This window comes from Pelodiscus sinensis, chromosome 1 (genome assembly GCF_052426305.1).
Source record: "Pelodiscus sinensis isolate ZL-2025 chromosome 1, ASM5242630v1, whole genome shotgun sequence".
Classification (NCBI taxonomy): domain Eukaryota; kingdom Metazoa; phylum Chordata; order Testudines; family Trionychidae; genus Pelodiscus; species Pelodiscus sinensis.
Window position 1 is genome coordinate 109016262 of NC_143052.1, and position 25932 is coordinate 109042193.

Consider the following 25932-nt stretch of genomic DNA (forward strand, 5'->3'; position numbering starts at 1 on the left):
TTGTCACCGCACATACAACCCATGTGGTAGGAGCATGGGTGTCGGGGGAGACTAAACCTGCCCAAACAGCCAAGTATGACCCCCCTCCTCTCCTCCCCTGTTCTCTGCCTGAGTTCAGTTCTCTCATGACTGACTGTCCAGGCTGGGGTCACGCTGCATGGGAATCCTGGAGCTGCATTGTCTGGTCTTCTGGTGCCTGGGTGGCAAGAGGGCACTAACCTGTGGCCACAATGGGCAGTGGGGGAGGGGGTTGTGCTCTGGTAGGGCTAACCTCCCCATGACTGCGGTTCATCTACTGCCCATAAGAATAGAGACTAGAAGGGATTCAGTGATAAAACTGAGGTTTCCCTTTGACTGATGCAGGGCGAGCAATTCGCCATCAGAAGGACTACGCTAGCATCCTGCTTTTAGATCACAGGTATGCACGCCCCTCCATCTTCAACAAATTACCCCACTGGATCAAGGAAAGAACAGAGGTCAAACCTGCCTTTGGACTTGCATTTGCAGCACTAAGCAAGGTCAGCACTGGTGTTCCTTCTAATTTTTCCCAAGTGTATAGAATGAATTTTGTTGTCACTTATCCATAGTGGTGTTTTGGGGATGGTGCAGGGGTGGCAAATATCTGGCTAGGGGTAGGCTGGAGATGAGGGCTTGGGATGCAGGAGAATGCTCTGGGGCTACAGGCATGAGAGGGTTCTTCTCCTTCCTCCCCTCCCCCCTCCCCCTTGGCCCAGCTCCTTGTCTTACATCAGCACATGGGCTAGGACCTGAACAGATCCCTGAGTGCCTGTGCAGCCGTGCAGCTTACAGGGCACTTAGATCAGTACCATTTTGTGCACGCTGCTGTAGCCTGCTTATTTTTTTTTTCCAAGCATTTGCTGTGTCCTAATTCCCCTTTAAACACCCATCGTTTCCACGCTGCCCCCTAGCAATACATCCTGGACCTGCATCCCCTCCTCCCCAGAAGTGCTGGGGCTACAACTGAATGATGCCCTGTGATTTCCTCTCTCCCTAGTTCCATCGAGAGAAGAAGTCATGTTATGGGACAGAAGGTTCCTGAAGGAGCTGGAAGAGGACTGTGCTGGTGAATGGTACAGGGGCACTCATTGGCTGTATCAAGTCAAAGTGAAGCCCCCTAAATTGCTGTCCCTGCAAGAGAAGGTGTTTTTCTCCCAAGACTTTGCAGTTGAAAATTGACCAAAGCTGCTATTGCCCCTGTGGTTTCTGGGCAGTGACTGATTCTAGTGCATTTGAGCTGGGCTGGACAGTGTGTGGGGGGGAAAAAGGGGGGAATTTAGTTGGGATTGGTCCTGCCTTGGGCAGGGGGCTGGACTTGTTGACCTCCTGAGGTCTCTTCCAGCTCTGAGTCTATGAATAAGAGCCACCCTCACCTATTAGATCTGGGACCCTAGAAGGATTAGGCTGTCTTCTGCACAGAGGTACCTTGCCTGGGCTTTTTTGTTACCCCTGGATGGGAAGCGAACAAAGGAGGAGTATTACTATTTGGCCTATTAGGGCAAGTTGATGTAAAGTATTAAAAAGCAGGCTAATGTTCCCTGGCTGCTGATTTCTCTGTTTGCAGTAGGGCCTAAGGGAACTAGAGTTTCTGTGGACTTCCTGGGGGCAGTGCAGCACAAGCTCTGAGAAAGCTACATCCTTCACTATTAACTAAAATGTCAAGCCTGTGTTCTAGTGGCCACATACCTGCTCTGTAGGTCAGTTAGGGTTCGAACTAGGGGGGTAATGTAGTCATACGGAGTTGCAAATGAAGCCCGGGAAATTCAAATCCCGGGCTTCAAATCCCGGGCTTCATTTGCAACTTCGTATGACTACATTACCCCCCCTAGTTCAAACTAGGGGGGTAGTGTAGACATACCCTTAATTCAGTAAGTAAGTGAAAATGTCTTTGGCCACCCCAGCTTTGCCCTGCTAGAAGTTACAACTCTGTCTACTGGCAGTGTGGTGTTAATCTGTGTGTAGCAGAGCCCTTACTGGATAACTGAGGAGGTGGCAGCACTCCTAGCTGGAGGTATGGTGGGCCTTGCTTCCCTACCCCCCTCCCCCTCCCAGCTACCTTGCTGAAGGCAAGAATATTTAGTGAGCCTGTAGCATGCAACCCCAGGAGTTGTTTGGGCTGAATATACGAAACCTTAAGGGCTTGCTTTTGTAGTTACCCACCCAGAGAGCAGTTCTGTATTTCCTCACTGATGCTGTGCCAGCATTCTCCAGCTGAGGGCACAGCCATTCCCCTCCTTCCTGGCCTATATGCTAATGTGGATACGGAATGGTAAGATGCACAGCCCCAAGGCCTGTGTTGCTATTCTAGCAAATGGGGAGAAAAACTTATTACTCCCCTTTACTGACCTAGCCCTAAAGCAGCACATTATTTCATTTGCTTTTGATTACATATGTCTCTGTCTCCTCCAGGTGCTCAGCTTTGCTGCAGAGCTCTTTGATGTAATGGGGGCAGGAGTGTGCAGCACTGTACCACATTTGTTCCTGGCTATTTCAGCTTTGCTGGGTAGTGGGCTGCTGCCAGGAACCCTGCTAGCCATCAGTGATTACTTTTTGCCAGCCAGTAACTCAAAGCTATGAAATGAGTTTAAGGACATTGGGCTAATGACTGTGCCTGTACACTTCTACACATATTTGGATACTGGGCCCTATAGAGGGCCTTCACCCAACCACTACCTTGAGGGAATAAATATCTTGTTATAGGCTTTTCTCCTCTTTGTGTGAACTGTGCCTGGCCTGGAATATTACCTAGTGCTTCAACTCTTTTGGCACCAGAGGTGCATGGGGGCTTGACAGAGTAGAAGGTGGAGGCTTTCAAAGTCCTTGCTCTACCTAGTTGTGGCTTGTCACATGGTGCCACTCTCCCCAGCCAGCACAAACCCCTGCACAGTGCCTGTTTGACTAAAGCGATTCACTGAACAGCTGGGCCTCTCTTGCTAGAGTCTGTTAATTAAGAGCAATCCACCTGCAGCTTGGAGTGGGCTAGAGAAAGCTGCTGCATACTTGTTCCTTTGAGTTCATTACAGCTGCTATGGAATTCCTCCAGCAGACTTCACAAGAAGCTCTAAGGCAGCACTGGAAGAGCTGCCCCTGGAGGCACTGTGCACCTTCACTCCTATCACCCATGTCAAGAATCCTGCTCAGGAGCAGCCAACCTAGCAAGCTGTGGCATGGAGCTGGCTAAGGACAAGGCTGTTAGTGCTGTGGTTGTGCTTGATCACACTGAGCCAATACTAGTTCTGATCCTCCTTCAGCATGAGCAACCCTCCAGCTACAACAGGATTTATTGAGCACCTGTGAGCAGCAGCATTTGAAATGCATTTTTTGGGGGACAGGAAGGTAAACAGAGCAGAAGTAATGTTCACTACTAACTATACTCTCAAGTGGTTAGAGATAAGCTGAAGCAGCTGGAACTAAGAGAAAGTGAGGGTTTCCCTCTGCCAGGCCTGCACCCTCCCCCCAGCAGTTATTTTCAAGAGCTGGTCCAGTTCTCAGTTGCCCTACATGAAGCCAGTCCCAGGCCTGCGGCATGAGAGATTTATGACTCCCAGTCATCTTCCTCTTCACCAGGGGGCTGTTGTGGAGTTGGTAAGGGTGGGATGGAGTCTGACATACGGGCAAAGGCACTAGCAGGTGGTCCTGGAGCATCAGCACTTCCTGCAGCCGCAGGCCCTTTGCCTGAAATGCCTAGGAGAGGAAAAGCAAGTGAGAGACACTTAGGAACTAGAATGGAGACACTCAGGAGGGAGGACGAGAGGCAGGGGCTAGGTCTGCACCTGTGAAATTTTGCCTCAGCCAAGTGAGCCAAGCATGCAGAGTTATCTCCAATTAACACAACAGTGCAGGGGAGAGGTATACTAGCTAGAGCTCCACTGCAGCATTGCCAGCTGGCAGGACAAGAGGCAGCCCCTGGCTGTGAAGCGTGGTGGGATAGAGATGCTTGTCTGGTACCTACAACTGTCCTAATTGAGCTGAGGAGCAATGCAAAATTTCAATTATTTAGCTAATCAAATAATTGATGTAATTTGCATCACCTATCTGATCAGTTGATAAGGACACTTCCACCTTTGAAGTGTAGCAACAGCCCTGGGCCTGTTGCTACACTTCAAAGGCAAAAGCGCTGTGGGGAACATGGGCAGCTAGCAGCAGTCCCCCACTAGCCCAGGGTCAGCTCAAGACTCAGTCCCCAGCTGACCCTGGGCTCCAGGCAGCACTGCCACTTTGAAATGCCACAGGGAGCCCTGGGCCAGTGGGGGGGTTCCCCAGCTGCCCTTGGGCTGCACACTGTTTCAAAGCGGCAGTGCCAGCAACAGCCCAGGCTCCACATGGTGCTGCTGTTTTGAAGCACTTTCTCCTCGCTTCCTCCCTTTACTGCCTCTTTCTGATAGAGGTGGTAAGGGGGTGCACCTAGCTAACAAGACTGTTTCCAGGCAGATCGAGCCCCCTGCTCCATAGGCAGTGAGCAGAGCAAGGAGCTTTCCTGTGGAGTGTTAAACAGACACACTGCCTCAGTGAGGGCCAGGTTTCTGCCAGTGATACTCCTGCCCACAGCAGCACCTCCCCTCTGGCTTCACTGTAATAGCACTGCCATCAGCAGTCATGTAGCTACTAAAATTTGATGTAGTTATATGCCTATTCAATTACACACTGTTTGGTAGTCCATGGGGAAGGGCTGGCAGCCAGTGTAGTCCCTCTTCTGGGAACCCCAGAACTCGATCAGAGGCAACAGCAGGGGGGAAGCTAATTCACATGAACAGGGGCTGTTGGCATAGAGCAGTCTCTGTCTACAGTGGTCCCAGACTCACCACAGACAGAGGCTGCTTCATGTCCCCAAGACTGGGGGAGGAGGCAGGTGGCTTTTATGCTAGCTCCCACCCAGCACCAAGCATCTCCCCTCCTCTGGAGAGGGCAGCTTGAAAGTCAGTCAGCTCCCCATGTGTAATGGCTCCTGCCTGCCCCCAGCTGCCTCTCATGCAGAGGCAGGAAATGCATGTAGTCAACAGGAGTAACCAGTAAGCCCAGGCTTTCAGTTAATTGTGTAGGCATTTACACAGTGACTTCCCTATCAGCAGCACTGGCCTACAAGTAAGTTCTTCCAGTCTAGCCCATAAGGGCATCAGTTGCCTACCCAGAAGCATGGAAGCATGCACCAACTGGCTGTCCCAAAGCTTCCTCCCTTCCAACTCTTGCAAGCTACAGCAGTGTCATATGGATGGTACCTTTGCGTCTCAAGAGCAGCTTGTTGAAGAGGTCGGACATCAAGTCTCCACCCTGTCCTGGAGTTATCACTGCAACAGAGTAAAAAGCCCCACAGATGAGACAGCTCAGACTAGAATTGATGGCTTCAACGTGGTCAGGACACAATGGGGAAAAGGGGACTGGTCCCACCCTATTCAATGTGATGTGCTACAGGGTACATTTTGCTATACTGGAAGCGGTGACAGGGGAGGTCAGTGCTGAATAGCAGGATATACTGAAAGCTGGGGCTGAGCTAGGACCCTACCCCCATCTCACCTGAAGATTAAATAAATAACTGACGACCTCCCATCCTTGCCCCACACACTTCCCTGCCTCCTCAGGCATAGATTTCAGATCACAGCACCCAAGGCCTGCCTGGGAAATGTGGCAGCTCAGGCATTTCAGCCAGTTTGAATGATCCAGAGTTAACCAGTTTGCTAAAAACAGTCCAATTGTGACCCAGGCCTTCCAGAATCATCATTTCCTCTCCAGCAGTAGCCTGCCCAGTGCTACCTTTGAAATGCTTCTACCACTACTAGTTCATGTGAAATGTTTTCCTCCCCTCCCCCCCCCCGCCCCCGATGAGGGGAGAATTCCCACTGCAGAGTGCTAATGTCCACTGGCACCTAGGGGCTATTGAGTTCAGCCAAACATCAAACATTCAAAACTGCAACATGTGCAGAGAGAAGAAATCCCTCTGCTCAGGGCTTGTGTGCTGTGCTGGGGGCTTGCCATGTTTGGCTTTCCCATGAGCCTCCTACACATGGGTACCTAAGCATATCTAGCTGGGGCAGGGCAGTGAGGATGACTCCTGGTGAGAGTCCTCTGAGCACCTTGTTCTTGCTCTTTCTGCTTCTTTTTCTCCAGCTTCCTCTCCTTGACACTTCGGAGATTGGCCTTCCCAATGCCACCAGCCTGGCGGATGGACTCCAGGAGGGTGGCCCGGCCAGTTGAAGGGGTCACAACTTCTTTTGGAGCCCCTGGAACTGGAGCTGTTAGGGATACAAAAAGGAGTCAGTCTAGAGCAATGGCGCTCAACCCTTCCAAACTACCGTACCCCTTTCAGGAGTCTGACTGGTCTCGTGGACCCTAGGTTTTGCCTCACTTAAAAACTACTTGCTTACCAAACCTGCCAAATCTATACAAGTGTCTGAAAAACTGCTTACTTTCTCATTTTTACTACACTACAAAATAAACTGCTTTGGTTGAGAAACACTGATGTAGTAGAGAGAGCAGTATAAACAAGTCATTGTATGAAATTTTAGTTCATCCTCATTTGGCTAGTGCTTTTTGTGTAACCAGCTGTAAAACTAGGCAAATATCTGCTAGCTGAGTTGATCTACCTATGGAAGACCTCTGTGACCCTGTACTCCTGGTTGAGAACCACTAGCCTGGAAGAACAGATACTGTCTAATGTGTCAGCAATTAAAAATTAACACTGGGCAATCTATGTGCTGCCACTTTAGCTATACCTCAGTCTGAAGAGCTCTGACAACCCATCACTTGCCCTTTCCAAGTCTCTGGGAGATGAAGCAGTGCATACAATGCAGGGGAGCCATTGTTTAAAATAAATCAATGAGTATTCTTGGGTACTATCAAGTGAAGGGCTTTGAGTTAGAATCCCTTCCTTCCTCTCCATATTTTGTCCTTTTATCCCAAGCTGGGAAGAGGCCTTCTCACACCGTTTTCCAGGGAGCCTTCTGCTCTACAAGGGAACAGCACTCACAGGCTCTACCAGGAGACTTGCCCTGCCTAGTTAGCAATGCTGGGATTGCCAGAGTGCATCCGAGCAGTCCATCTAATCTGAGGCCCCCATCTTCAGCAGTGGCCAGTACCACATGCTCCAAGAGAAGGAGCAAGATAACCTCAAAATAATTCAGCCATTTCGTAGTCTGAAAAACAGAAACACTACTGCTTCCCTGGGTCTGGGGGCAGCTTTTCTGCGCTGCTCCTTGTTTTAAGAAATTCACTTCTTTTGTGGGACCAAGAGAAAATAACCCAGATGCTGTCAGGTGTAGCGTTCTTGTGAAAAATGTAAGATTTGTAAGTTATTTAAGGATGAGTTTAGAAAGTGTTTGTACCCAAAACATTCTGCTTCTTGCTAGTGCCCAAGAACCTGCATGGGAAATTCCCTAGGAAACCCAATATTATCCCTAACAGTCTGACTTCCATTGCCCCTGGGGAGAGACATGCAGAAAAGGGATGGACCAGCATGTGAAAAGGAAAGGAGAATGACCATTATTATTGCCATTCTAAGCAGAAGTTGTAGCAACACCAGTAGAAAAGTGTAGACCTTCTAGCATCCTATTAACAGCCAGTGCTGCATAGTCTGTTGTAGCTTATACTCAACACTATTATACTGAACCAGGAGGGCTGCATTGGCAGCCTGGTACACCGCACTCTTAGTTTAAACTGGAGCACGTGTCCACTCTCATTCAGTACTGAAGTGTGGATAGCAGAGATTACAGCTCCCAGGATGCTGAGCACTACCTTGATGATCATGTCCATGACTACACACTCAGGTCTAGTCTCTGCAGCTCTGGTATCAAGACACTTGGCCTGCTCTCTTGGGGCTATTTGTTCAACGTTGCTTGTAAGGCGAGAAGAGCCATTGGAAAAGCTGAACCAAGGAAAAGGGGTGGGACAGTTGCTAGGTCAGATGCTGCAGTGAACAAGCCATAGCAAAAGTGCACTTACCTGCAGGCATTGCAGTGCTGCTCTCCTCGCTTGCTGGTTGTTTGGAAAGAGCGGCAGGCTGGGGCAGAGGAGGGGGTGGGGGAGCACTAGCTGGCATCACAGGGGGCGGGGGAGGTGGGGGGGGAGGTGGGGGCACTAGCACACCATTTTGAAGTTCTGAAATGTCAAAGGGAAGAGTGTGAAGCATCACTCAGGAACATTAAGACACTGTCCCCCCAGATGCTCAGCGCCTTCTCACACAATGGTACCACCACACTCCCCAGCACTTTGTGCAGACAAAGGGGAAGTATTAGCCCTGCTGCTAGAGAGGGGGTCAGGAAGAAGGGCCCCACAGCCAGCCCGTGGCATCAGGGGGCTCTTCCCCCATTTGCCATGTGTAGTCAGGGCAGCACAGCCTGGCAGTTTCTCGTCACAACAAGGCTGACATCAGCTGCCAAGGACAACTCATCATGCCCTAATCCTGATGGGGCCTCTAACGAGACTTTCTCTAGGTCGGGGTGGGCAATAATTTTTGCCCAGGGACCACTTCAAAATTTTTTGAAATAGCTCCAGTTTACCCTGGAAGGGGCGTGGCCTAAACAGGAAAGGGTGGGGGAGCTCCTTTGCTCCCCTTCCCACTAGGCATCCATGCCCTGGAAGAGACTTCCCACCCTCCCCCACCCCAAGGCCAATCTGGGCCTGGGGGCGGGGGAGCACGGGAAACCTCCTGCCCTGTGAGGAGCACATGGCACTTCACAGGACCGGGGCAGGGCGAAGGAAGCTTCATGCAGCTCCCTCAGCCCCAGGTCCTGAGTGGCCTGTGGGCGGGGAAGCACGCACGAAGCCTCCTCCGCTCTCCCCACCCACCCTGTGAGCAGTGTGCAGCGCTTCAAAGCACCACATGCTCCTGGCAGGGTGGGAGGAGACCCTAACTGGCCTGGGGGCGGGGGAGCAGCAGGGCCTCCACAGGCCGGCTCTACCCGCTTGGTGGGCCGGATGTGGCCTGCAGAGGCCCTTTTGCCCACCCCTGCTCTTGGTCCTCACCAGGGCTCACAGATGAGTCACTGTTGGGGAAAAGTCCGAGTTCCTGCCTCCAGGGCCTGTCTCTGGGCAATTCTGCATCTGAAAATACTCATTTGTGCACAGCTCCTTTCCCTGTTTTTCCAACTCCGCCGTGTCCTGATGGTCTTTTCTCTACTTGCCCAGATGAGCCCCAAGGGAGCTGAAATACCTGGCCTGAAGTTCTCCGAGTTCTCAGTGTTGAAGGTGGGCAGCTCTGGGATAGCGCTGCTGGGGGCTGAGGGTGCTATGCCAGGCCCTAGGTCTGCGCTGTACATGAGATCAGCAGCGATGCCAGGCAGGTCTGGCAGGTAGGACGGTACGTCTATCTCAGGCACCTGCCCCAGATTAGGTACGTAGAAGTAATTTTCAGCTACCTGAAAGACAGAAATATGCAGGTAACTGCTGGGCTTCTGGAGACTTTCCACCATAGGGAAGCCAGTAACACATGGACGGCGGACAGCCTGCAGACTGTGGCATGTGGGCTGCAGTCAGCTCTCCTGGTGGTTTTCACAAAGAGTACATCATAAGGTTTCAGAGCCCATGCCCCAGCCTGCACCTGAATATCTACACTGCTAGTCTTAGTTCTGCAGCCCAAATCCCACGTCTCAATCACTTAAGATGGGCTCAGACCCTGCGCCAGGGGCTTGTCTTTGCAGTATACACATCCTCTTCATGGCAGAGCCTCAGCGACTCCCTGGGTATTTGATCAGATCCTGTGGCTAGAGCCTGCGCTCTGGGATAACAGCGTACCTGGGGTCATTCCAGCACAGAACACCAGCGCTAAAAGCCACCCGGTGGGGGTGCATCTGGCCCTTCAAAGCATTTTGTGTGTCCAAAATCCTGCTCCTGTTCAGGCTAGATGAAGACTGACCAGTGGAGAGCTGCTGAAACGATGCCATCGCGATGTCTACGGTTTCGGCAGCAGTGTAGTTCGTTTATTTTGCTTCCACTCAAACTCCAGTGACTAACATGCATTTTGGGTAAGGGAAGTTTGACCTGAAGATTTATCATCAACCCTTCAACTAAGGCCTCCGGAGTTCACAATAACCCTCTCAGAAACCCTCCAAAGCAGCCAGGGAAGACTGGACTTTACGTTCCTTTTTCTTCTCTAGTAAAAACCCAAGCAGGAAAGAGTTAATACTCTTCCTGGCCTCCTCCATGCCTCCAAAAGGGCACAACACAACTCCTGCAATTTCCTTGGCAGGTTCCCTTTACTTAAGATGCCTGAAGAGAGAGATTCCAACAGCACCCCATCTGCAGGGAGACCTGCTACATTCTCAGTGGCAGAAAAGGCCCCTTCATTGTCTTTCCCCACCACCACTCACTGACACTCAGGGGACCGGAGCAGCTCAGCCCCACTGTTATGGGGCACTTTTGTTTACTCTCTGCTAGCAGGGGCTGCTCTCCGTGGCTGGATTTTTCTTCACAGTTGGGCTAAGTGCAGCCCGGCTCAGGGGACTGATCTACACCAGAGGAATAAAGAACTAGTTTGAGGGCATTATCTGAAATCCCTGACACCGTACCAGTTCTGTGATCACCTGCCTCCAGCTAACAGGCTGCTCCTTCCAGGAGCCCTGTCTCCTGCTGTGCCACAGGCACTTCCTATTGAAGAGATAATAGCCCTGGCGGGCTTTCCCAATGGGGAAGATGCAGGATATTTGAATGGTATTTAAACTTTTTAAGAGCCTAGCGCTCCTTTGGCAGTTCCCAAGCAGGGCGCTGCAGCCGCTTTCCACCTGAGGGTGGGGGAAATGGCTCCTCGAACACCTTCCCAGGGGACCAGAAAGAGGAACTCCAAACAGCTGCTGCTTCTCTCCAGCTCAAATAACGCCTCCATTTCTCCACATGCAGCCAAGCTCCTGTCTACAGCTCAGGCTCTGAGCCGGGCGGTGCAGGAGAGGGAGATGCGACGTCAGAGGGAGCCAGCCCGGCACCAAAGGCAGCCACATCAGCGCTGTCACTACCCCACCTCCAAACGTAGACACAGCCTGGAAAAACACAACCCTCAGGTGCAGACGTCTGGTTGCAGCCACTAAGCCCAGCAAGGTCCAGACATACAAATGCCAGTGAGGTTACTAAGGCAAGTGAAATGCTCCACTGCCCATCAAGATCTCCCCTCTGGGTCATTCCCCTGCCAACTCCTGCACCTATAAAACCAGCTCTTTTCTAGTGGAAGGGCACCATGCTGTCTGCAGCACAGCATCCCTTCGCTCTGCAAGGACAGCCCCCTCACTGCCGCATCTCACCTGCCGATCCAGCTGCCCCCTTTTGGTGATAGAGAGGGGTGCATCAAAGAGCTTCTCCTCAGTCTCTGTTCCCAGAGTCACATGGGTCTTGGTCACTGCCCCCGCCAGAGGATCCAGGAAGACGTACTTCTTATACCTAGGGATTCAGACAGCCTCAGTGATTCCAGCTCAGCGGGAAGAGCCAGGGAAAGGCTCTTTGGCCAAAGGATGGGACCAGGTGTTAAGGGTGATGAAACAGCTCTCTGATGACCCAAATCTAATACCAGGCCCAGTCAATCCCACCTCCACTCAACTACAACGCTCCTGCCTTCTATTCCACCTCTCCCTCTCCCTTCTTCCCCACCACAGCCCAGAGCTGAGATTTCCCCATCCTGACCTCACTGTGCAGGCTAATCAGAGTGCTGGGCGAACCAGAACTCTTAACACTACCACCAGGATTCCACCAAGTTTCTCCCCCCTCGCTCCCCACACACCATGTTATGGGGACAGCAGTTACCCCCATTGGCTAGAGCAGGACATGCCTAGCTTGCCAATCTCTACCGGGAGGAAGAAAATCAGGAAGGAGAACAAGAGCCCTAGGAGCAGAGAGGGAAATACTGTCCAAAGCAGATGAAAGATGAAGGAAGATAAGCATCAAGGGGACATTCTTAGATTTGACCAGGAGAAGACATTCTTAGCAAGTGCAGTTTTATTCCAGGGCAACAGGAGAAACAAGGACCGCAAGAGACTGAGTCACTCAGGGAGGAAGCTGAAGTAGTAGGAGTGAAGTGACCATTCAATTTAGGAAAAGAGGTGGAGGGAGATGTGGCAGTAATGGGATAAGCCAACACCACAGAGGGAAGGACAGGGAATAACAGAGAAAGTACTCATGTAGCAAGCAAGTAATGATGAGGGGAACGTAGAGGTGTCAGGAGGCACATGCTGGGTCAGATGTTGACCGTAACAAACTGCTCGGACTGGGGTGAGGCTGAAAAGATTCTGGGTGGAGACTGAAATTCAGATGAATCAGCCCCCTAGTGTGAGAACATCTTCCCAATTAAGGCGGCAAGCTGGGGTGGGGAGATAGCCCTTCAGAGCTGCTTGGTGCTGCTCCAGCACTCACAGGTTCTCGGTGGTGTTGAACAGCAGCAGGGAGCTAAGGGAGCTGATGTTCCTGGGGAGGCTGCCAAGCCCTTCTTCCGCATCGTCCTCCTGATGAACTTTTGTGCTCACACACACTGGGAAGTACTTGAGCTTCTCCTGCAATGAAACAAACAGGTGGCTATTTGCTGGGAAAACCTGACCTATCTCGTGGCTCTCTCCGTTATCCACAGAGCCACCCTACTAAGTCACCCTTGTTCACATGAGGCACGGCACCAGCACTGTGCCCAGCCACAGACATGGGCGTGTTTCAGAAGGGAAACTATTATGGTACCTTTAAGATGTTTGTACACAAACCACCTGGACCTGAATGTCTGTGGCAAGCACTTCCGATGGACTGAGCCCACAGCCCTTCCTTGAACAGACTCTCTTCTGTGCAACGCCTCCTGCTGAGAGGGGCCAGGGTTGGAGGGAATATGCAGGGCCACACAGCCAGTGCACCCACAGCAGTATCTACAGTGTCTCCCTCTGGGATTTACCGGTCAATTCAGCTCTCCTCCTCCTGAGATGCCCCCACCCCTGGTGGGGGGGATAGAAAGGCGAGCATGCCAGCACCAGCGAAGAGGGCCAGTGGGGGAAGGAGAGCAGAGGGAAGAGTGTGAGAGCCAGATGGTTTTACAAAGCTCAGGCGATTTGCAGGACTTTTCAATGCCAGTGAACCAAAATCTCCTCCCTCTCAGCACTACAGCTTCATACATAATGTATAGCACTTCTTTAGAAAGGGAGTTATTCCATCTGAACTACTCAACTTTTTACAGAACATGGGAATTGCCATCCCAGATCAGACCAGTGGTCCATCTAGCCCAGCAGCAGCAAATGCCTGATGCTGTGGGGAAGATGTACAACCTACAAAATGCCCATAAGTATTCTGTGCTATACATAGACTCTGAATTTAAGACCATCTCATACACCACACCACAGAGGAGGGGAAGGAGATTGCTCTCTGGGTGCTCACCAGTTTAAGAGGCCACTGGTCTACTCAACTGAGCACAGAATTTGGAACAAGGAAGTTGCATTCCACATATGCCTCTGGCTTTGCCAGTTAACTTAGCCTATCAGTTTCTCCTAGCTATAAGATGGGCATAGCCTTTGTCTCGCAGTGATGAAGGGACGAGTCCTCAGACCAGAAGTGATTTGTACACCACTCAAGTAGCCAGATTCATATTTTCAGTGTACACATATCAAATGACCACAACCCATTAGCAGCAAACAACAAATCTTGATTTAACTTGTTCTTTAGGTGACTGTATAAGAGGAGTTAGAAACAGATTTAGAAATAAAGTTCCATTTGATCATTAATATTCATTTGCTAATGTTTAATTTTTAAGCACCATGGAATGCTGACGTCTCTGCTAGAGCTGCTCACCCGCATACACTAAGCCCTCAAGCAATGCATTTTTAAAAACTTGCTCTTTGCAAATTTCAATTAGCACTGGAAGTGTGTGTGTCGCTTTTTGGGTGGAGTGAGAAATCAACCATTACTCACATTTACTTATTAAAAAGTCTAATCCTTCCAAGGCATTTATAAAAAGTACAAAGCATGACTATTACCCTGAAGTATGAAGCTTTATATAGTCCTTGTAATTTTTGTGCTAATTAAAGGAACTGCAAATGACACTTTTATACAAAGATATAATCCTGTTCTGAAATTTATAATATCTACCTCAGTAACAACCTGCAACTGTGACTTCCACAGGTGAAACCACATCATAAAAAAAACATTCTTCCAACTGTTTTAAAAGGATAGATCCTGCAATACGCTCAGCATATTTAACTCACTGAAAACAGTGGGAATCTAGGGCATTAAACACTTAGCAGAACAGGCAGCTCAGGACCTGGTAGGATCAGAACTCTACATTTGCTGCCTTTTAATTTATTTTCTAAATAGCCGAAAGTTCAAATACAGTAAAAGCTTTTTTATCCAGCATGTTGGGAGAATGGGAGTGCCGGCAAGCGAAAAATTCCAGATAAGTAAGGAAGGCGTTTGGGTGCAGGAGAGGGTGCAGAGCACGGCTAATGGGAGCTGTGGGAGTGGTCCCTGAAGTCAGGGGCAGTGCACAGAGCTGTCTGGCCACACCTCTGCCAGGAGCAGCAGGGACAGTTCACTGCTTACGGGGACCTGTCGGAGGTGAGCACTCCCTGGATCCTGCACCCCAAAACTTCTCCCACTTCCCAAACCCCTGTCCCAAGCTCCCGCCCATACTTAAACTCCCTCCCAGAGCCTGCGCCATGCATCTCTTCCCCCACTATGCATCCCTTCCTGCATGTCAAACCCACCGGGGCCATTCCTGCACATAGAAGCAGCAGGGACATGTGGCCACATATGAGGAGCTACATGGAGCCAGGTAGGGGCCCTGCTGCCCTGGTGCCAATTAGACTATAAACTGGACTTTCTATGAAGATTAGAAATGCCAGTTTATAGTGCTTTCTGGTTGGTACAGGGCCTCATAACACAGCTTTTACTGCATATTATCCCATGACAGGACTTCATTTTTCACCTTCCAGTTACCAAGTTCCATTAACACCATATCTTGTGAAGGGCTTTAGGGAGGCTAAATCAGTTCTACACAAAAAAAGAATTGTTTCAAATTCAAGCACTTGAAAGACAGGAAATGGTGTATTCATGGTTGTCTGTGCAACCTTAACTGGCCTCTCTGTCTGCCCACGCCATGCACTGAATGAGGCAGGGTCCCACTGAAAAACAGAATGTGCTCATGTAATTAAAGACCACAGCATGCATATGGACCGGGGGGCTGAATGAAGCTGGTGCAGGCAAGCAGAGTTCTGGAATTTCTGCTGTTCGCTAGTTAAATCTTCAAAGAAGCACCCACATGCAAAGTTACCTCATTGTCCACCATCAAATCCCTCTGCAAAACTCCCCTTTGCACACCAGCAGCCCAGCCATTACATTTTTGTAGGGAACATGGCAAATACTACAGGATGCCAGCTGTCCAATACTGCCTCACTGTGTTCTTGTACTCCGGGGCAACAGCCGTCTTTTGTCTCCTGTCCTCTACTCTAGTGCCAGCTGCCTGGGGCCGCTTTCCTTTGTGCTCTGTGCCTGGGCAGAACCCAGTACAGGAGTCGCAGTAACACAAACAATATGTTTGGCGATAGTGATGGCAGCAAAAGCCACCCGGGGCTTTCTGGCCATACAGTGAATACAAACCCCTGTGGTTCCTCTGCCCAGTCAGCAAAGACCCTGCTAGCTGCTCTAGCGCCTAAAGCACAGCAGTGGGCCTCATCAGATGTAACAATGGGCAAGGAGGCTGCCAGTGAAAGCCCAGAACAACTGACGAGGGTATAAAAGCCACATGAGACTTGCCTCTGTCATATCTTAATCGGAGAGCCTCAGTCTCTCCCCCCAGCTGCAAACAGCCACAAAGCAGCCAGAGCCCTGGAGGGAGCTCAGCACTCTGAGTACCCTGAGCCCTGCACAACATGCCAGCTGCCAGTTCGTTCAGACATCTCCTGTCATTAATAAACCAACAGCCACCTGGCACCGCAGCACTGGGCCTCTCTGTCCTCTCCCCACCCAGCCCTCCAGGGCGCTTCGCCAGGAGGAGGCAGCTAGACACGGCCAGAGATGGAAAGTTCTGAGGTGGGCGGGAGAAGCCAGAAGGGTCAGGAGTCACAAAAGAGGGCACGAGGGCTGGGAGCTGGATGCAGCCCAGTGCAGAGGAAGAGGGCTAGCAAGGCACTACAGGAGCTCCACATGTTCTGTGGGGCTGGTCCTCGCAAGTAAAGGAAGACATTAGAAAGGTTCAATGAAGGGAAGTGGGGGCAGAGAGGCAGTACAGAGGAGGGAAAGGACAGCACAGAAAATGGCTGTGAAGGGGGCAATGGAAAGAGCGGGCAGACTGAGGAAGCCCACGTGGCAGCTGACAGATAGGCAGTGTACATGGAAATAAATAACTGGGATTGGGTGGCTAGTGTCTATTACCCATAGGATTGTTATTCTCAGGCCAGACACGCACCGCCCCTCCCCTGACAACTACAGATGGCACATGAGAGGACAGACGGGCAGCTGCCCTTTTGGCTCTGGAAGTGAGGGAAAGAGGAAGTCTTACATGTCCCTTGCGGAGATACAGCTCTTCAGCAGGCTCTGACCTCTCGTCAGCAGGATTCAAAGCAGTCTCCACTCAGGGGCCATCAGACGGTTCCAGAGAACTGCTACTCTGAAGCCGCGACGGAAGCACAAGTCCAGCCGACAGCTCCACTTCCCTGGGAAGTTCTGAGGCCTGGCTGATCTATTCATGCTGCTTTGCTGGAAGAGGTTTCAACTCTTTTTAAGCTCAGGAAAGTTTATAGCACTGAATTATTCAGGGACAGCTTTATTTTTGGGCTGACACACATGAGGAAGAGAAGGAAGAGCAAAGTACTTCCAAGAGGAATTGAAGAGACGGGTCATTTGTCTGGTTTTAAACCAGACAGTCCTGTTTTTCTAAGCTTTGTTCCCCATATGGCACGGAGACAAAAGCAGTTCTGTCTCGTACTGGACAGATCACCCTAATGGAAAAAGTGCCTCTGGACCTCGCTAGTCTGACTAGTCTATGGGAAGTCACAGTACAGAATGGCACCTGCGGTGTAGCAAGGTCACACCAGAGAGGGTAAATCCGCACCATTCCCCAAAGTACTGAAATGTCCAGTACCTTGGGAATGTGAGAGTTGCCTCCCCAGGAAGGGAGCTGCAGGGATCAGCACCAGTTACAATTTTCATCATCATGCATTAGCCATTTCCTCAGAGAGCAGCACAGAATTATTCTTCCTCTCCTTGGGGTATTTTTGCCCTGACAGCTTCAGAACCACCAGGCAGCTCCTCCTGGATCCAGCCCGAGGCTCAGGACTCTCTTCTCCCCTCCTCTACCCCTCTCCCCTCAGTCCAGCACTGGGGAGTCCGCGCTGGTGCTCCAGCCCCTCCGCCTCTTCTTCATGGAATTGGAACACACAAACCCTACTAGCCTGGGCCCCACTAGGCTCTGGCGTGCGAGGGAATGGGGAGGGAGAGGGAGAGAGGGAATCTCTTTCTCCTCCTCAGTCAGGGGCCACACGTCAGTGAGGGTTTGTTTTTTGTTTTGTGTTTGTTTTTCACTTGTGCGTGGCCCCCAACTCATTTTTCTGTGGGTCAGTGGCCCCTGACCCCAAAAAAAGTTCCCCACCCCAGTCTAAGCCACCTTCTTGGCTATCTCACAGGCCCCCACTCACAGGCTGCTCTCCCTTCACCACCACCACCGAATCATTAGAGCTAAGGGGAATGTCACTGGGGATCTTGGGTCCTTTGCCAGTGGTTACACACCTAAGCTTAGCCCTGAACAGTGCCCCTGGTTCCAGACATTACCACCACTGTTTGTATTATGGGAGCATGCACAGGCCTCCGCTAACGGAGGGGCTCCCATTGCAGTAGGTGCTGTACTAACAGAGAGAGAGAGAGAGAGAGAGAGAGACCCTGTCCCGAGAAGCTTGTACTCTATATAGACAAGCACGGGAGGGGAAGGGACTTACCACAAAGTCACCCAGCAGGTCAGTGGCAGACCTGAGAATAAAACCCAAGCCTCTTGACTCCCAGCCCAGTACCCTTATCACGAAACCATTCTGCCACCCTCTGCCTTCTCCTCCACACACACTCATATATATATATATGACACTTCCCTCTTTCCCTTCACACAGTTACTGTGTAATGAAAAACAATAATCTGACAAACTGTTCTTCAAAGGTCCCTTGAGCCTCCCAGACCATCAACCCCATGGAGGTCCCAACAACCTTGGCTCCCTCCTGCCCTGTGTCACAAACTAACACCTTTATGAAAGCCTGCAGCTCCTGCCAACGCCACTGCAGGAAACAATCGGTGGAAACAAAGGTGGCAAGGCAAGTGAATATGGCCTGAACTGAGAGCGCCAGAATTTGGTCAGGGCACCCAACAGAACCCCACGCAGAGCACCCCTAGCCAATAACCACAGTGAGGGGCTAGGGACATCTTTCACTGACACAATTCACACACGATCCACAAGCTTTTGAGCTCCTATGTGTCTAGTCAAGTCCCTTTACCTATGCCTGTTTCCAAAACGCCCAATCCCTTTCTCTCATATACCCATATGCCTTCAACTCCTAGTAACACAACCCTCTCCTGCCCTCATCCCCTTCCATCGCCATACCCCTCCTCCCCCCCCCCCCCCCCCCCCCCCCCCGCGATTCCCTTACCTGCATGGATTTCTCATCCAGCACTCTGTGTTTGCTCTGAATCTTGTGTCTCGGCCGTTTCTGTGTGGCTGGATCCTCTGCACCAGTGAAAATGGAGCTGTACTCCTGCAGCCGCTCTGGGGCAGGGTACTTGGCGCTGGAAAACACCTGACAGAAAAGGAATAAACTAAACATTGTATCAGCAGAGCAATCCTACACCCAGAAACAATGGAGATGGGCACTGGGACAGCAACGAGGGCACAAGATGTGCCATGTGTAGCCAAGAGCTGCCAAGTGGCACGGATAGCCTTGCTTTTCAGCTACAGAAGCCCAGAGGTTTTCTGCTGGACAGCGGGAGCCAGCCATGTATGTACTGGTCCGTTACATTATCATGAATGACAGAGCTTCACCCACAGGTGCCCTGGTTTCTAGAGAGTGGAAGGCAAATGGAAACTCCAGAGCTGGATGTTTGACCCAGAGAGGACAGGGAGAGGGATATGCCACACAATTCCCTCTGGATGCTAGGATTAACTGGAGTTAAACGTGAGATGCTACAACAGCAGCTCCCAACTGGATGGACAAGGGGTAAGGGGTTAAAGGTGGTAAAGATGCAACGCTTACTAACAAAAGTGAGTCCTAGGTTCCTCAGCAAAATGGGATTTTGAGAACACAAGGGGAGTGAGGGTAGAGGGGGGAGCATTTCTAGAGAGCCTCCTTCCTATTCAAGGCCAGAATTATGCACAATTCATGGGCCTGAGAGAAGAGGAGAATTACCGCATGAAGGGGAGATAATGTTAGGAGAGGAGTTCAAATCACAGCTCATCTAATGAGCAGCTCTCCCAAGATAGGCACTTCAGTCAGAGTCCCTCTATGTGTGTTGGATTGCCTGTACTATTAGTGAAGTCACATCCAGAGACTAGAAAGAGAGGGGGAAGAGACCCAGAGGGTGGCTGTGTAGCCTACAAAAGTGGGCGTGAAAAGCATCCACTACCTTAATTGCCTTCTTGCTGCCCTTTATCGTCTCAATCTTAGCCTGAGCGAGTGAGACTCTCTCTCCGATTGCCTGCAGTTGCGTCCGGCTGGCCTCCACCCGCTGGGAGATTCTGAGGAGCAAACACATTCCCCTGGGGTAAGAATCCAGGACTCTTCTGCAAAAACAAGTGACCCCAAGTGCCCATACCAAAAGAAGGAAGGACTTGGTCCTTGGCAAACTGCACTTTGTGGCAAAGTAAATGTAGTGCTGGTGAAACATGCTGGCCCAACAACTCCAGAGAGAATGTCTCCTTTCTTCTGCAAACAGTTATAACCAGGGCAGCCCTTGCAGTTAGCAGAGAGGGGAAACAGGAACTAGGAACTAGGGATGTAAGCGACTAGTCGACTACCTGATAAGCAAATGCTTATCAGATAGTTGACCAATGACTCGACTAGTCGCTTCCCCCACCCTGGCTGCCTCTATTGGAGAGAGGCAGCAACGGAGGGGGGGGGGGGGAGATCCAGTGATATGAGGAGACAGCTTAAGAGCTGGTTCCCCCCAGCACAATCTCCATAGGGAGAAGGGGCCGGGGCACAGCGGAAATGGTGGTGCTTCTGCCTTTGAAATGTAGCAAGAGCTGGCAGGGCTTTTCCTACCTCTCAAAGGCGGAGGTGCCCTAATCAACTAATTGAATAGTCGATGCAAATTACATCGACTATTCGATTAGTTGATTAATCTAAATTTAACATCCTTACCATGAACCTGGTGAATCTTAGGACTCTCATGAGATGGTCATGGAGAGGTTTTGTCATTCAATTGGTACCAACTGCTGAGAGGATTTTAACTATTAAAATCCTTTAATAAAAGGGAAGGTAGCATGACATAGTGCCTATAGCTGGGACTCCAGAGACCTGGATTCTAGTTTCAGCTCTGCCACTGGCCTAGTGGGTGTGCGTCTACACTGTACCATAACTCGAAGTAAGATACGCAATTTGTGTAGCTCAAATTGCGTATCTTATTTCAATGCGGTTTCGAAATAGCTGTGTCAGTCATTTGGCGCTATCTACACAGCACCAACTTTTGAAATAAAGCACTATTTGGAAATGTCCGTTATGCCTTGTGGAATGAGGTTTACAGGGACATCAGAATAGCGAGCCTGAAATAGCAGGCTTGCTGTGAAGATGCAGGATAGCTATTTCGGGATACTCCGGTATCCCAAAATAGTGTTGCAGTGTAGACGTAGCCTGGGTGACCGTGGCACGTTACCGGTACCATTCCCCTCCATGACTCTGTTTCCCCATCTATAACATGGGGATAATGATACAGCCTCCTTTGGAATATCAGTACACCTCCCTCCTAGCTCTTACAGTGTTTTTCATGAGGCACTTTTACATGAGTTACAAAGATCAGCATCAAAGTGTTTTGAGAACTGTTGATGAAAAGCACCACATAAGAGCTACGCACTATTTATTGTTAAGCCCCAGCATGCTCGGCTCTGTAGGATAGGCAAGCGATATAGTTCCTGGCCCAAAGATCTTACAATATGACACAGTCATCTGACCAGTAGGAACAGGAACAAAACCACAAGCTTATTTCAGACTGGCAATTCCTGTGACTATGTAATGGCTCTATGATACATACCCAGTGGACAGATTCATTCCCTTCCTACCCATCCCCTCCTCTCCACTGAGCAGTTAAGTTAATTTATACGTTGATGACTTCTCTGAGTAGTTCAAGTTGCTCCGTTGAGTGTGCATTACCAAGCATTTGTCATCACTGAGTTCTGTTTGTCACAGTGATACCCAATTACCGAGCTTTGCTACATCCTTCAGAAGCTCCTCGCAGTCCTCTCTAGTCTTTACTATCTTCAACATTTGTATCACCAGCAAATTTTGCTACCTCACTGCTCACCTCTTTCAGATCCTTAATAAGAGTATTGATTAGCACTCCTCCTCGTACAGATCCGGGGGGCACCTAACTATTAACCTCCTTTGATGCTGTAAATTGACCGCTTATTTCTGCTTTACTTCCCTCTCTCTCCAGTCTAAAATCCATGATGTGACTTTATCTTTCACCCGAGACTACTTAGTTTCCTTAGCAGCCTCCCTGAGAGGAACTTTGTCAAAGGCTTTTTGAAAGTTCAAATATAATGTATTGATTCTTCTTGAGCCACTGTTCTGCTAGCTCCCTCACAGAATCTTGATAGGCTGTGGAGGTGCAAGACACTATACTGAGCTGTCCCTGTTTCATGTGTCCCTACCTATGTGCAGAATGAATGGCTGCCTAAGCTCCTGTTTCAGACCCACAGTAAGAGTCTCTTCTCTTCATATTCGATCCCCTCCCTCACTCCATCTTCTCTACACTCACTCACCTTCCACCAACTTCTCTTTATCACCTGCTTTCCATCCCATACCCTCCACCTCACTTTCAACCCGAGATGCAGACTGGATGGGAAGTATTTGAGTCCCTTCCTCCCCTGTCTGTATCTGAGAGAAGAGGCACCACTGCACACTGCCAAGGCATGGGAAGCAGCAGGAAAGAAGGGGAGGCCTCGGCACATCCCCCTCCTGCTTGCCTATAGCACAGAAACCAGGGAAAAGAAGGGGAACCTTATAGTTAAGGTGGTGGACTTGAACTCTGACTCCAGAGACTTGGGTTTCAGTTCTGCTATGCCAAACATTCCCTCTGTGACATAGGGCAAGTCACTTAGTCTGTATTCTCTGCTTCCTCCCTCTCTCAGCATGGGGCTGACAGCATTGCCCTACCTCCCAGAGTTGTTGCAATGATAGAGACTATAAAGGGTTCAGATATTATGGTGATGATGAGAGCCAACAGAAGAGCTAGCTAGAGCTCTTCTAGCCTCTCATCTGGTAGCCCCAGCTGACAGCTCATGGGATGCCTGAACAAGCGAATGGCTTAAAGGCCCTGGTCAATAGACAAAAATGATTTATTGTCTCCACCACTTGGGCTAGATTCTCAGAGACCCGGAGTTGACTTTATCCCACTACAAACTCCATGGGACAGCCAACTCCCCACCTTTCCATTGCTTTTAAAACATTTAGATGGTGGAAAAAGGTTCCTTCCCCACAGTTTGCATGTTACAGACATTGATTTTCCACCTCACCACATTTTACAGGAATGGAGAAATCCCCATAGCATTGCTCCTTTACTAGCCTGCATTCCGGCATCATGAGCGTAACAGCTCCAAGAAGTACTTTACGACGTTCGTGTCACCACCAAAGCACTTTTTAAGCCCTACTTTTATAGGAATCACAGAAATATAGCCATGTCTAGATGGAATATGTATAGCAGCTGGTGCACAACTTATTAGTACAACTAGGACAGGAAGTGAAGATGAAAACTGCAGGCAATGGAAATATGGAGTTTGGTTTTTAAAAATAATGATCACAGGTTATCAGGGCCTCTGTCTCAAATCCCATCTACAGACAGCACCTTGAGACAGCAAGCCCTCTCCTGGGGAAGTTGTTAAATACCAACTCAGATATAAGAGGACACTGTACTGAATCACCAATGATATTCCCTGAAGCACTTTGCATTTTTCTTTGTGATCTCCCATCCCAGGATTTACCAGGCTTAATCCTGCTGAGTTTGGCAGATCTGACAAAAGCTTAGCCTGAGGCGGTATGGCTACAGGCATCTATCACAGGAGCAATACATACAATCCTTAGGAATTAATCTATTTGTTGCTGAGCAAGTGAAGTATAAAAAAAAAAGATTAAGTCACCTCAATCTGACTAATCCAGTGAATTCCCATCTTGCGTGTAGGGACCTAAAAGTTATACTACACTACAATGTTCTGAGTTTAAATATCAAGTTATACTGACGTAATTTGTTTTTTTTTTTTAAAGGCTTAGCCTTCTCCCTAAGACAGACTATTGACTGAAACACATATGAAAGCAAGATTCCCATTACAGAGCTCTCCAGAAGCTTCAAAATCTTGACTGCAGCGATCCAAGAACTCACTTCCAGGAGGCAGCCAAAGGTGTGTGAAATGGCAGGCCATCTGATGGGACGCAGAGCACTCTCATTGATAGCTGGGGGCAAAGCACTCTACTCTGAGTGCGGCTCTAGGTACGTTTTGCCATGCATTTAAAATGGAGGGGTAAGCATGAAGTTGTGTTTTTATGTAGATGGGGGTGTGGGATTGGCACATGTAAATGAAATGAACTGGCTGAACCCTAAACTGCAGAATGTTATTAATACTTCAGTGGACTGCGCGGATTGCATTAGTCATAACTGTTCATTAACAAGCTTGCTCTCAGAACTCCTATCTGCCCAAGATGCTCCCTTCTTGGTTTCAATATGATTTTGGTGCTTGAAAGAGGAGCAGGCTGGCTGCAAGAGGCTCTCTCCCATCTCTCCTGGAGCCTGCACATGCAGGACAAGAAGGGACAGTGCCTAAGCAGGGCATGTTGCCACATCATCCGTATTCGAGTACAAAGCCTAGTTCAAAACCAGAATAACCATCCTCCCACATTAAACAAACACACAAACAAACAACAGTTGTCTTAGGGGAGAACTACAGGTTTCTCTAATGGATTATTTTTAAATCTAGATTTAGAATCCAGATGGGGTTTAACCCTATTCTTTCAACTGCACAGCTTCCCTGTATAAACCACCTTCAGAGCCCTACATATATCTAGCACAGATCTCAAATCTGTTCCTGCATCAAACTTGTTCCTTTAAGCTCCTTGCTTCTGCCACACTAGACTGATGGGAATATGCCAGCCCATCTCACCTACCCCCTGATCCCTTTCAAAACCCACTTCTCCGACACTGCCTACAGCCAGTGAGCCAGTAGTCAATTTCTACACAGCCGCACTTCCTGTTATCCCATTCATTCCATACACTGGGTTTTAGGATTGTACTCGTTTTTCATACATCCCATTCCTATAGGGAGAGGATTTGAAGCATCAGGCAGCAGTCACCACTACAGGCTGAACATTAGACTCGATGGACCAACAGTCTAATCCAGCACTGGCAAAAACCCTAGGTTCCTATAGAAGCGCCATAGGACAAGCCAAATCATAAATCAACAGTCCCTGAAGCCAAAGCTGGTGCGATTTATATGGGATTAGACAGGATCAGAGATGGACCTAATGTGAAGGAAGGTGCTTCCAAAAGGCACATCCCACGGGAAAGCAGCCTGAGGACTGAATTAGGTTCAGCTACATGCGGGATGGGTCAAGGCAGAGAAGGTGATTCACAATCAGTAACAAGGTCTGGGCAGATTTGATGGATAGGAGGTCACCCAAGGCTGGGAAGAGGACTAGAAATATGGGGACGTTAGACAAATTCAGAGGATTATCAGATATGCAAAGAGAGGCTGTGTCTAGATCTCCCTGGAATACCAAGCAACTCCAATTCTATATCTGAAGTACAAAAGGAAGAGATCAGCCAAGGAGAAAGAACATTACAGAACGGAATGAGAAATGAGGACGCGCAGGAGGATAAAGCAGCTGAAGTATTAAATGATTTTCCCTACAAATGTACTGCATATACAAGGGACAAGCCAGCCCCTGGCTCTGTGTCTGCTCCAGCTGCAGCCCTTGTCCCTCACACTGAGTGATTCCATGAGCAGGGGCACAGAGCTCCACGGAGGGGAGGGGGCTACTATAGCAGAGTTAGCCAATTTGCTACATGCATTGGTCAGGCAAATGCTACAAGTCCTTGGCTTTTTTGGAGTTCAAACATTTAACAAAAACTTTTGTAAGGTAATACAATGGGAAGGCCCTGCTTAGATGAGCCGTCCCAGTGGGAGAACGGTTAGAGGCAGAGGATAAAAGCAGTAGCTCCTGGCTGAGTGCATCCTTAATTTTCTAAGAGCTGCAAGACTTTGAAAGAGGTCCTGACAGGGTGAATAGAGAGTGTTAGCCAGAGAGAAGAAGGGAGCACTACAGGGCCTGGGAGAGGGAGTAACTAGAAAAAAAAAATGCTGCCACCTTGACCAATATAAAGTAAATGGGATTTTGTCTTAACAGAGTGCCTAGGGTTGCTAATTCTGATTGGTCGAATTCTTGGAGATTTAACCACATGACAATCTTTAATTCCTGGAGAATCGAGGCCAATCCCAGAGGACTGGCAATCCTAACAGTGCCCAAAGGTACCCTTGCGAGCAAAGATCCTCATTCCAAAAGGGCAGTAACTTCCCTTCATGGAAGACACCAGACGTGGAGGAGTTCATTTGGGGGCCAACTGAAGGCTGCAGGAGGGGAAGGCACTTGGGCCCCACTGTGGTTGAGCTGAGTGGAACCACTGAAAGGGCTGAGGAGGCAGATGGGGAGCATGTCTTTGCTATGAATTTCAACAGGGTTATGATGGGGATGGCATACCGAAGTCCAGCTTTGGGTAGTGAAGATTGTCTTGAACAAGATCTGCATGTAG

The 25932-nt window shown here is 49.6% G+C and overlaps 2 protein-coding genes across 6 annotated transcripts in view; one reads left to right on the plus strand and one right to left on the minus strand.

Annotated features, from left to right (window-relative positions):
* The window catches only part of DDX11 (DEAD/H-box helicase 11), a 63310-nt gene extending 61756 nt beyond the window's left edge, over window positions 1–1554 (plus strand). For 2 of the 3 annotated variants that reach the window (XM_075940737.2, XM_075940727.2), the window contains exon 26: window positions 364–1554. In XM_075940737.2, coding sequence (XP_075796852.2) covers window positions 364–587 — 224 coding nt within the window. In that variant the 3' untranslated portion in view covers window positions 588–1554. The remainder of the gene's footprint in view (window positions 1–363) is intronic. The other variant, XM_075940743.2, reaches the window with a different exon arrangement.
* A 1727-nt stretch (window positions 1555–3281) lies between these two features.
* WASHC1 (WASH complex subunit 1) overlaps window positions 3282–25932 on the minus strand; it is a 53795-nt gene continuing 31144 nt past the window's right edge. For 2 of the 3 annotated variants that reach the window (XM_075940776.2, XM_075940782.2), the window contains 9 exons: window positions 19546–19657; window positions 18576–18722; window positions 12340–12476; window positions 11238–11373; window positions 9161–9365; window positions 7951–8106; window positions 6087–6245; window positions 5235–5303; window positions 3282–3702 (listed from right to left, as the gene is read on the minus strand). In XM_075940776.2, coding sequence (XP_075796891.2) covers window positions 3554–3702; window positions 5235–5303; window positions 6087–6245; window positions 7951–8106; window positions 9161–9365; window positions 11238–11373; window positions 12340–12476; window positions 18576–18722; window positions 19546–19657 — 1270 coding nt within the window. In that variant the 3' untranslated portion in view covers window positions 3282–3553. The remainder of the gene's footprint in view (window positions 3703–5234; window positions 5304–6086; window positions 6246–7950; window positions 8107–9160; window positions 9366–11237; window positions 11374–12339; window positions 12477–18575; window positions 18723–19545; window positions 19658–25932) is intronic. The other variant, XM_075940785.2, reaches the window with a different exon arrangement.